Source organism: Doryrhamphus excisus, unplaced genomic scaffold, assembly GCF_037039965.1.
Source record: "Doryrhamphus excisus strain RoL-2023G ecotype Guam unplaced genomic scaffold, RoL_Dexc_Guam_v1.1 HiC_scaffold_24, whole genome shotgun sequence".
Taxonomy (NCBI): domain Eukaryota; kingdom Metazoa; phylum Chordata; class Actinopteri; order Syngnathiformes; family Syngnathidae; genus Doryrhamphus; species Doryrhamphus excisus.
Window position 1 is genome coordinate 2511536 of NW_027621862.1, and position 12888 is coordinate 2524423.

Genomic DNA, 12888 nt, shown 5'->3' on the forward strand with positions numbered 1-12888 from the left:
CATGAACATTAATCAAACGTAATAATAATTTTTTCTGGGTACATGATACCATACAGCATCCATATCAAACTTGCACTTTCATATCAAGGCAGGGGGCCTCAAACTAGTGTCCTGCGGACCACATTTGGCCCGTGGGCCGCATGTTTGAGACCCCTGCTGTAAAATGTTAATGCATGGTTCGGTTTTGTCTTCACATTGTTTAATGATCCTCTAGATCAGGGTTCTCGAACTCAATTTACTTTGGGGGGGGGGGGGTGCTGAAGACACATGAAGTGTTGGGAACAGGTTTGGGAATCTCGGGATACCTCAAGATACACGATGCATGGCTCACAATAACATCTCCATATATACATACACCCATACATCACAAGGGGGGCTGAACACGCGGCCCGCGGGCCAAATGTGGCCCGCAGGACACTAGTTTGAGACCCCTGCCTTAGGGGCTTTCAAAATGCTGGTACGGAGTCTTTTCCCTGTTTCCGGATATATATATATTTTTTTTTTATGAGACCAAACTATTTCCTCCTCTGTGTGCAAACCTGCAGAACTAGTTTTGCGGATTCTTGGTTTTTGTTGTCATTGTCCCTCAAGCTAGTTGCTGTGTTGCTGAAGCAATTCTCACCCATAACTCGTCCGTTCGGTTTTTTGTATCGGTCTATAGCTTTACCTTCAGCTTTACAAAACCTTGTTCTGTTAAGCAACGTTTATGGAACCACGATAGTCAGAAAGAGCGCTCTTCTGGGTAGAGTTGATTGTGTCTGAGAAGAAGCAGGTGGCAACCCCGGCGACCCCCTCCCCCCCCCCCCCGGTCACGTCGACACACGTGCACAGCCGCACACACTATGTCTATGTCGGGTCTGTGTATTAATCCCTAGCGTCAGCATGGTGAGTGGATGGCGGGGGTCTGTCTGGTGCCATGCACCGGCTAACACAGACTGACTCCTTATACTGTTTCTGTGTGTGTGTGTGTGTGTGTGTGTGTGTGTGTGTGTGTGTGTGTGTGTGTGCAGGGGACCCTGGGAGCTTATTTAAAGAGTTGACGCCATTTTTCAAAACACACATGCACACTTACCGCTTGTCATCCTTTAATCCTGTTATGGCGTTTCAGCCCTGTCAGGAGGTCGTATTTGATTGCATGGCTAAAAACATTACAGCGCCCCGTTTAGGATGCTTAATGGATTTTAAGTGCATTTTCACTAAAGCATTGACATTGACACGATGACCTTGCTATTTAAAAAAAAAAAAAAAAATCATTTTGACATCTTGTCTGCAATCATCCTCTATTGAAAGGAATAACATGATATGGGTCACCATTGTTGCAGACAATTAAATTACAGTAAACCTCGGATATATCGGAAATTCGCTCACAACGGACAGATAAAAAAGAACCGATTTTTCTGTAATGCATTTCCAATAAAAATTCATTGCATATATCGGATTTTTTTATAACGGATTTCGGACAAAATCTCCAGTCCCGTTCCAAATTTCCCTCGCATATTATCGGATGGCCGCATCGATGGCTGATTTATTTTTACGTTCACGTTTCTAGGCCTGGTTGACATTAGCGAGGTTTAGAAACCAAACGATAAACGTAACTGCAAACGATAATGACGTCACATGCTATTGAAATGTATGGGAACTTGCCGACTTGTCAATAGCCTGCGACGTCATTATCGTTTGCGTTTATCGTTTGGTTTCTAAACCTCCCTAATAGCAACAAGAAGGCATTTCTACAGAATTGCGAATTTTTTTTTTTCCGTTGTACATACATGTCTGTAATTCATACAAAGATGTTATAATCTTCAGCTTTGGCTGTGAACACTGATCAAAGATGGATGGATATATGCGAGGGAAATTGGAACGGGACTGGAGATTTTGTCTGAAATAGGCGAAATCCGTTATAAAAAATCCGATATATGCAATGAATTTTTATTGGAAATGCATTACAGAAAAATTGTTTCTTTTTTATCTGTCCGTTGTGAGCAAAATTCCGATATATCCGAGTCCGATATATCCGAGGTTTAATGTATTTCTTTTAAACATGCATCAGATTACAATTAAGTGCATCACATAATCTAAATGCTGTCATCATTAGGAGAATAAATGTTTATATGGGGAAGTATTTCCCCGGCGGACTGCGTAATCGTAGCAAAATCGCAGCCCAAACACTCGCCCACCCCCTCTCGAACTAATCATATCAAAACGACAAGCTGAAAATATGAATAGAAGCTAATTAGCTTAGCTTAGTTTAGCAGAGCATGCTAGTGCGGCTGCGCGTGTGAAGATTACGCTGTATTAGTATGTTTTCACCGTGTTTGTGTTTTAATTGTTTACTTGTTTTTTTTGCTTGTTTTAAACAACACACTTCAGCCTTCAAAATAAGAGCATCGTTCGCCATATCCTGACTTAATGTGTCAACAAAATATTATTTTTTTAATACTATGCAAAATTGGCTAAGCTTCCATTCATGCACCGTAAAAGGAAGTCAAAATTAATTGTGTAAAGGGCTCTTTGCAAGTTTGAATGTTTTTCTTTATTTGTCTGAAGCTGCTGCAAGGGGTGGTTTTGCCTCATACTTTGAAACCCCCTGACACAGAATATTAAAATGATTACATTTTGAATTAAAGTCCTGTTATTCTGCTCTGAATTAACATGACAACAGATGCGACAAATTGGTTTCTACCGGTATTGGGAATCTACTATTAAACATGGAATCTTGCGGAAAATTGACAAATTATGTGAGGAAAATAAAAGTTTATGTGGGGAAGTATTTCCCCGGCGGACTGCGTAATCGTAGCGAAATCTTAGCTCAAACATTAGCCCACACGCTCTCGAACTAAACGTCAAGCTGAAACACGGGCGAATGTTGGCGTAGCCATCTCTTATAGAGTATGAATAGAAGCTAACTAGCTTAGCTTAGTTTAGCAGAGCATGCTAGTGCGGCTGCACGTGTGAAGCTTACTCTGTATTAGTATGTTTTCACGGTGTTGGGTTTTAATTGTTTACTTGTTTTTTGCTTATTTTACACAACACATTTTGGCCTTCAAAATAAGAGCGTTGTTTGCCACATCCTGATTTTGTCAGCAAAATAATAAAAAAAAATTTTTTTTTTAATACTATGCAAAATTGGCCAATGCAAGCTTCCATTCATGCTTGTGTAAAGGGCTCTTTGCAGGTTTGAATGTTTTTCTTTATTTGTCTGAAGCTGCTGCAGGGTTTTTTTTTTGCCTCATACTTTGAAACCCCCCTGACACAGAATATAAAAATGATTAGATTTTGAATTAAAGTCCTGTTATTCCGCTCTGAATTAACATGACAACAGATTCGACAAATTGGTTTCTACCGACAGGTTGTACATAAGTAGTACTTTCCCATTCAGACAGTAGTTTCTATAGTATTACAAATCACTCAACGGGTACTCAAACGGGAGCACTTACTCCTCATATGCAAAACCGACACTCACTCCAATCAAGTGTTTATAAAAGAAGTGCGATGAAATGGGATAATCCGAAAGAACCTTCACGCTCGCCGTCCTGTGATTGAACACAAACATTCGTTCATTAGTTTACGGTCACGACACGTCTGAAACCGAGTATCTTACTACGAACCGCACGACAGCAAGCTGCTTTTCTTTGCCCAGAGACGGCACATGGAAGTAACTGTGATTCCGCCACAAGCTGGAATGTGACCCTTCTGACATTTGACCCTGAAAGAGATAAGCAGGATATGGAATGTCACCGAATGAGCCTACCTCTGTGTTCAAGCTCGTTAGACCACTAACAAGCGGTGATAATCAGTGCTTTTCTGCACGGAAATGCATTAAAAGTCTTTTTCGGAATGTGATTATTAAGGTTTATGAACAATAAACCGATGTGACAGGTACCCGAACGACTCAGAAGCCTCAGAGTCATCCTTAAATCCTGGATTAATCGTTTGTGGAGTGTAGCCCAGTCTTTGTCTAGCAATAGTGCGCCCTAAAAAAAAAACATATTCAGTCGATAATATCATAATATTCATTCAAGGTGAATAACAAGTCATAACTTGCACATATTTTCTGAAGTTTCCATGACGCTTCTATCATGTAACGTCATGTCCTGACTCCAAAAAGTATGACTTGTGTGATTGTTGGAAGAAAAGTTGCTCCCTTGCTGCTACCCCAAAAAAAAAAAAACTTGGCTCCCAATGGTGAGGGGGTGGGGCACGCCCCCCCCATCCCTGTTCTGGTTGCCTGGGCGACTGTGCGTTCTCCTGTGAACTTGAGAGCCCAAGCGCTAATCAACGCTAAGCCGGAGTTTGACTTTGATTCAGAGTTATTGGCACAGTTAGCGGACTTTTATTCGAAAAACAAAAGACAGCTAAGATAAATTGTATACATGGAAAAAAAAAATATTAAAAATATTACACCAGCCATGTTTATTCAATGTCTTGTTCATTTTAATGGATAATACATGTAGGATTTTACTTGAAGAATAAAATGTAGACGACAACATAAAATGCCTAAAAGTATTGTTTTGCAGTACAATGCTATAAGTGATTTTGGTTATTATAAAAAAAACATAGAAATGGCTACATATACACTCTTAAATTACTCTTATGAGCTATTTTTGTTGTCATCATGATATTTGCGAAAACAAATGTACCTTTAGTTGTACCGGGTATCAAAGTGAACAAATAAACTGAGCAAAAAAAGCTTGTATAATATTTGTTTCCATGACTAGATGTGAAACTATATCTTCAATTTACAACATATCTACAGTATTTAAAGGTATATCATATCTAAAAAAAAAATAAAAAAAAAATTTGGAAAGCAGGAAGTGAACAAAAGTTGAGATCATTTCACTGATACAAAAATTTAATTCATACGATCATTACTATGATCAGTTACTATGGTACCGATGATGTCATTGTATGGTCATATCACCTCGTACTTTGGTACGGGATAAAAATTAAATTAAATTAAATTAAATTAAAACTTAAATTAAATTAAAACTTAAATTAAATTAAAACTTAAATTATATTAGGAAAGCAGGAAGTGAACAAAAGTTCAGATCATTTCACTGATATAAAAATGTAATTAATACAATCATGACTATGATCAGTTACGATAGTACCGATTATGTCATTGTATGGTCATATCACCTCGTACTTCGGTCCGGGATTAAAATTTAATTTAATTTAATTTAATTTAATTTAATTTAATTTAATTTAATTTAATTTAATTTAATTTAATTTAATTTAATTTAATTTAATTTAATTTAATTTAATTTAATTTAATTTAATTTAATTTAAATTATTTTAATTTAATTTATATAAATTATATTAGGAAAGCAGGAAGTGAACAAATGTAACAATTACCGATTGTAAAAGTACCAGATGGAGGGGTAGGATTTAATAAGCTTTGCTTCTTCCTACTCCTTTTGGACATGTGGAACTGTGAACTGATTATGTGATGCATTCAATTGTAATCTGTTGTAAAATGTTCAAATGAAATTAAACCATTACCGTCACCATAGGTAACTGCTGTGCATGTAGGGTTAGATGTGAAGTACTTGAAGCACAGTCGGGTGTCTGTGAAAACATGAACCGGATAACATCCAAGACCCGGACTCCATTAGATGTGTAGAACTCAGAACCCAATTTAGCCAATTTATCCCCACAAATGAGCTACATTAGTAAGTGAATGCAGCATAAAACACCTTTAAGGCATGCTTTGTTTTTACAAAAACATCATACATGAATGATGCACGAATCCGGCTCCAGTTTTTATGATTCGCCACAGTGGTCGTCTGCTCTGGTGTGTGTAATCATGGCGGCTTCCCATCCTTTTCTCATGGTAATTGGAGAGGTGGAATGGGACGACCAGCCGAGAGCTGGACTTCATGTTGACAATGGAGTATCTTGGAATGGCTGCTGCTGTGTGAAAGAGGAGGAGGGGGCAGCGTTGTTGTTGTTTGCAGCAGGTGGGTGAAGCCTGATCATCATTGAAGACTTAGTTTGCACATACTTAAATTGTTTCCTGTTTCTGGGAATGTCAAGGTAGTCAAACATTTTGTTGGTAGGAATCCATGTGGTATAAAAATGGAGTCTAACCCAGAGACCGGGTTTGCAGAAGTCTTTATTTGTATGCTGTAAAACAGGGGTCCCAAATTCAATTTACCTGGGAACCACTGGAGCTAGGGTCTGGGCGAGGCTGGGCCGCATCAGGTTTTCCAAAAAAAAACAAAAAACGCATTTATTAAAAACAGAAAAATTAATAAACTTGGCTTTGGTTCCGATTTTCTACAAGAAAAGCTCTGATAACTCTGATCCACTGTTCTCAAATATCTTACTTTTTATTTTTCTACACAAAATAAGATGAAAAATAAATAAACAAATCAAGAATAAAGAAAATCAGTAATAAATAAATAAATATAATAATAATAAAACGGCAAATAATTAAAAATTAAGACACCACATATAGTTGGTGGGTAGACAAATTATTTTTTTCAGATTAAAATGAACAAAGCATTATTAGAGCCCTGTAGACATGACAAAACACAACTATAGTCACATTTATACTCTTTTTATTTACAACATATTGCGCAACTGCAGGGTCTTGAGACACATGCTAACTCGCAAACTTGAGAGCTATCGACCTAAACGGTAGCCTTCAAGTTATTTCCTTTAAACTTCAATAACCAAAAACTTACCACTTCCACACGGATAGGGAGGATAACTATTAACAGTTATTTAACCTTTAACATGAACATGAATCAAACGTAATAATTTTTTCTGGGTACATGATACCATACAGCATCCATATCAAACTTGCGCGGGGCCGCACTAACATTAAACTTTCATATCAAGGCGGGGGCCTCAAACTAGTGTCCTGCGGGCCACATTTGGCCCGCGGGCCGCGTGTTTGAGACCCCTGCTGTAAAAATGTTAATGCATGGCTCGATCTTGTCTTCACATTGTTTAATGATCCTCGAGATCAGGGTTCATTCATTCATTCATTCATTTTCTACTGCTTTTTCCTCACGAGGGTCGCGGGGGTGCTGGAGCCTATCCCAGCTGTCTTTGGTCGAGAGGCATGGGTACACCCTGGACTGGTGGCCAGCCAATCACAGGGCACATATAGACAAACAACCATTCACACTCACATTCATACCTATGGACAATTTGGAGTCGCTAATTAACCTAGCATGTTTTTGGAATGTGGGAGTACACAGAGCAAACCCGGCCGATATGGCCGAGGGTGGAATTGAACTCGGGTCTCTTAGCTGTGTGGCCTGCGCGCTAACCTCTCAGGCCATAATACAGTCATTAAGTTTCAAAAATTCATAAATTAATTAATTGATCGCTGTCTTGTGGTTGACTATAGCCTATTATTAGTCTAATCAAATACTGCAATACATTCATTCATTCATTTTCTACCGCTTATCCTCACAAGAGTCGTAGGGGGTGCTGGAGCCTATCCCAGCTGTCTTTGGTCGAGAGGCATGGGTACACCCTGGACTGGTGGCCAGCCAATCACAGGGCACATATAGACAAACAACCATTCACACTCACATTCATACCTATGGACAATTTGGAGTCGCTAATTAACCTAGCATGTTTTTGGAATGTGGGAGGAGGGTGGCCGAGGGTGGAATCGAACTCCGGTCTCCTAGCATTCATACCACTGATCCACCAGTTGAATTAAGATTTAATTTGTTGTATTTTAGGATCCTGTTGTACTTTTACCAAACTTAATATTAGTTTTCTATGCCGCTTATCTTCGCTTATCTATGCTGGAGCCTATCCATGAATAGATTGTGTAAATGCAAAATGCCTGCGTCCCACCTTTTTTAGATTCCACTTGACGGAACAAAGAAAAGTAGTACTTGATGTAAAGTGGGTCAAAACACGCTCACCCCGCGTCGCCAGGTTGGCAACGGTGGCGTTTTAAACACGTGAAATGGAGCGTGCGATGAGGCCATCAAACGTGGGAATGGGTTGCGAGGGATCAATTCCAATTAAAGCCTTTTGTTTTGCCACTCTTTTGTGTAGCGTTGCCCACCCTTTTGTGTCGTGTTGTGGGACTCGTACATTAGTTTCTCATGACGTTTCTCAGGACGATGGAGTCCCAGTTAACGAATGTGAGAAAAGCTGCTCTGAGCTGAGCTTTAGCTAAATCACGTGAAGGCGGAGTGGAAGAGATGAGGAAGAAAAAGGCAGGTGGCCTGGTGGATCAGACTTGGACTATTGGACTAATGCGTACATTTGGCATCAAACTTAACATTTGGCTTGATTTAAAAACTCACATACACAGTCGTGGTTTTGTTTACACATGTCCGAAAAGGAGTAGGAAGAAGCAGATCAAATATAAGCAGAATGAACGTCATGGATGTTCAAGGCTTTACAGATATGAAGCATATATCGTACTGTATGTACTACAGATCATCATAGCATTATAATCATTACACATAGGCTCAATGACTTATGGACACTTCAGGGTACACCCTGGACTGGTGGCCAGCCAATCACAGGGCACATATAGACAAACAACCATTCACACTCACATTCATACCTATGGACAATTTGGAGTCGCTAATTAACCTAGCATGTTTTTGGAATGTGGGAGGAAACCGGAGTACCCGGAGAAAACCCACGCATGCACGGGGAGAACATGCAAACTCCACACAGAGATGGGCGAGGGTGGAATTGAACTCGGGTTTCCTTGCTGTGAGACCTGAGCGCTAACCACTCGTGCAACGTGCAGCACATTTTTAAACTATTCATTCATTTTCTACCACTTATCCTCACGAGGATACCCCAAGATATGGCGTGAGGGGGGAATCGAACTCGGGTTTCCTTGCTGTGAGACCTGTGTGCTAACCACTCGAGCACCGTGCAGCACATTTTTAAACTATTCATTCATTTTCTACCGCTTATCCTCACGAGGATACCGCAAGATGTGGCGTGAGGGGGGGATCGAACTCGGGTATCCTTGCTGTGAGACCTGAGCACTAACCACTCGTCCACCGTGCAGCACATTTTTAAACCATTCATTCATTTTCTACCGCTTATCCTCATGAGGATACCGCAAGATATGACGTGAAAGGGGAATCGAACTCGGGTCTCCTTGCTGTGAGACCTATGCGCTAACCACTCGACCACCGTGCAGCACATTTTTAAACCATTCATTCATTTTCTACCGCTTATCCTCACGAGGATACCCCAAGATATGGCGTGAGGGGGGAATCGAACTCGGGTTTCCTTGCTGTGAGACCTGTGCGCTAACCACTCGTCCACCGTGCAGCACATTTTTAAACCATTCATTCATTTTCTACCGCTTATCCTCACGAGGATACCCCAAGATATGGCGTGAGGGGGGAATCAAACTCGAGTTTCCTTGCTGTGAGACCTGTGTGCTAACCACTCGAGCACCGTGCAGCACATTTTTAAACTATTCATTCATTTTCTACCGCTTATCCTCACAAGGATACTGCAAGATATGGCGTGAGGGGGGAATCGAACTCGGGTCTCCTTGCTGTGAGACCTGTGTGCTAATCACTCGTCCACCGTGCAGCACCTTTTTAAACCATTCATTCATTTTCTACCGCTTATCCTCACGAGGATACCCCAAGATGTGGCGTGAGGGGGGAATTTCTCAAATTTTTACACACATTTGCTTATCAGTCCCCCAAAGTTGTGTACCAAATTTTGGCCTCATCTCTCTTTGTGCCAGACACAAAGAACCCAAATCCATTCCACTTTTGGGTCCATTCATAAAAAGCACTGACGCATGAAGTGGGTTCTCCCTCCGGAAGATGGCACCCCCTCCCACTCGGAGAAATCAGGCCCTCTGAGACTGATAGCAGCCACATTGATCAAGCCGACATACCAGGGGGCGGGGCGCTAATGGGCGTCCAAATGAGCGTGGGTGGGCTTATTTACATGAAGCTAAATATTCCATTCATCTTTTTTCCAGAGATGACACAGCTGTCGTCGCAGCCCAAATCCACAGAGTCCAACTCGGCCGGGGACACAACAACGGTGACCGCCGGCGTAGAGAACCCTGAGCTGAGGATGCTGGAGAAAAGATCTAAGGTGATCGAGGAGCTGCTGCAGACGGAGAAGGACTACATCAAGGACCTGCAGATGTGCGTGGTGGAGATAATTGAACCTTTGCAGAAGAAGCAGGTGAAAAAGAAAAGTCAATTTGTACTGTTGTCATCAATGGATGTGCATAAAGTTTTTTTTTGTTTTTTTTTAAGGTGAAGAACGTGGACTTTGATGGACTTTTTGGTAACATCAGTTCTGTGATTGACCTGTCACAGCGCCTGTTTGAAAAACTGGAGGAAAGCGACTCTATTGGTATTGATTATTATTATTATTAGTAGTAGTAGTAGTACTAGTATTTTTTTTATTTTTAATTTTATTTTTATTTTTTTATTTTTATTATTATTTTTATTTTATTATTATTATTATTATCCCATATTATTATTATTATTATTAGTAGTAGTAGTAGTATTTTTATTATTATTATTATTATTATTATTATCCCATATTATTATTATTAGTAGTAGTAGTAGTAGTAGTATTTTTATTATTATTATTATTATTATTATTATTATTATTATTATTATTATTATTATTATTATTATTATTATTATTATTATTATTATTATTATTATTATTATCCCACATTCCAAAAACATGCTAGGTTAATTAGTGACTCCAAATTGTCCATAGGTATGAATGTGAGTGTGAATGGTTGTTTGTCTATATGTGCCCTGTGATTGGCTGGCCACCAGTCCAGGGTGTACCCCGCCTCTTGCCCCAAGACAGCTGGGATAGGCTCCAGCACCCCAGCGACCCTCGTGAGGATAAGCGGTAGAAAATGAATGAATGAATTAATATAACATGTACAGGGCTTCTTGGATGCACGGTAGTCGAGTGGTTAGCACGCAGACCTCACGGCTAGGAGACCCAAGTTCAATTCCATGCTCGACCATCTCTGTGTGGAGTTTGCATGTTCTCCCTGTGGGTTTTCCCCGGGTACTCCAGTTTCCTCCCACATTCCAAAAACATGCTAGGTTAATTAGCGACTCCAAATTGTCCATAGGTATGAATGTGAGTGTGAATGGTTGTTTGTCTATATGTGCCCTGTGATTGGCTGGCCACCAGTCTAGGCCCCAAGACAGCTGGGATAGGCTCCAGCACCCCCTTATAAGCGGTAGAAAATGAATGAATGAATGAATAAAAATAGTGTTGAGTCACTTGCATAGTAAAGCTATATTACCATTCAAGCTGTACATTGACTATTCTAAAATTGGCGCTTTTACTTTAAAATGAATGCTTCAGCTCTTGTGTCGATATGCGACTCCCCAGGCAAGGTCTTTCTGGAATTCAAAACGGAGCTGGAGGGGGTCTACAACGTGTACTGCCAGAACCACGACGACGCCATCTCGCTGCTGGAGAGCTACGAGAAAGATGAAAACATCCAGCGACATGTACAGGAGTGTCTCGAGAGGCTAAGGTGAGGAGACAAAAAAACAAACAAAAACAAACTTCTACCATGTTTGGGCATGTTTGTGCATGATTGCTAAAGAGCATGAAACAACCAAGAGTGATCACTAATACAGTATTTGTATAAAGTTGAATGAATCTAGTATAGATCTATATGTTTATATGGAGTTTAGTATAGTTCAGGGGCCTCAAACTCAATTTACCTGGGGGCCACTGGAGCTAGGGTCTGGGCAAGGCTGGTCCGCATCGGGTTTTCAAAAAAAAAAAAAAAGCATTTATTAAAAACAGAAAAATATACAAACTTTTTCAGTGCTTTGGTTCTGAATTTTTATTTTTCTGCACAAAATAAGATGAAAAATAAATAAACGAATCAAGAATAAAGAAAATCAATCAATCAGTAATAAATAAATATAATAATAATAATAATAAAATGGCTAATAATAAAAACTTAAAAAACCACATATAGTTGGTGGGTAGACAAATTATTTTTTCACATTAAAATGAACAAAGCATTATTAGAGCCCTGTAGACATGACAAAACACGACTATAGTCACATTTATACTCTTTTTATTTACAACATATTGCGCAACTGCAGGGTCTTGAGACACATGCTAACTCGCAAACTAGAGCGCTAGCGACCTAAATGGTAGCCTTCAAGTTATTTCCTTTAAACTTAATAGCCAAAAACTTACCACTTCCACACGGATAGGGAGGATAACTATTAACAGTTATTTAACCTTTAACATGAACATTAATCAAACGGGATAATTTTTTCTGGGTACATGATACCATACAGCATCCAAAATAGCCAAAGACTTACCACTTCCACACGGATAGGGAGGATAACTATTAACAGTTATTTAACCTTTAACATGAACATTAATCAAACGGGATAATTTTTTCTGGGTACATGATACCATACAGCATCCAAAATAGCCATTAAACTTACCACTTCCACACGGATAGGTAGGATAACTATTAACAGTTATTTAACCTTTAACATGAACATTAATCAAATGTAATAATTTTTTCTGGGTACATGTCCTGCGAGCCACATTTGGCCCGCGGGCCGCGTGTTTGAGACCCCTGTGTTAATACAATATTTTCTTTGAGAATTTTTTTGCCCAGAAAAAAACATACATGCAAACAATAATGCCGCATGTTCGAGACCCCTGGTATAGTTATTCCTCCACTGTGTCCTACTTTTCCACGGCTTTTAGTGTACTCCGTAAGGTACTATCTGTACACAATAGGGCACTTGAGGAATGTGCCCTACCTGGTTCCGCCTGTTTTGCCAAGCTGTGAGTCAGACAATGACACAGCTGACAAGTCATCGGTACGCATTAAAGCGGAAGGGCGCTGGTCGGCCGATGGCAGAAAGTGACAATAAC

At 39.9% G+C, this 12888-nt stretch overlaps 1 protein-coding gene across 3 annotated transcripts in view; it reads left to right on the top strand.

Moving 5' to 3' along the window:
- dnmbp (dynamin binding protein) overlaps positions 1 to 12888 on the top strand; it is a 47652-nt gene that overhangs the window by 24532 nt on the left and 10232 nt on the right. For all 3 annotated transcript variants that reach the window (XM_058061612.2, XM_058061611.2, XM_058061614.2), the window contains 3 exons: positions 9956 to 10167; positions 10242 to 10341; positions 11359 to 11506. In XM_058061612.2, coding sequence (XP_057917595.2) covers positions 9956 to 10167; positions 10242 to 10341; positions 11359 to 11506 — 460 coding nt within the window. The remainder of the gene's footprint in view (positions 1 to 9955; positions 10168 to 10241; positions 10342 to 11358; positions 11507 to 12888) is intronic.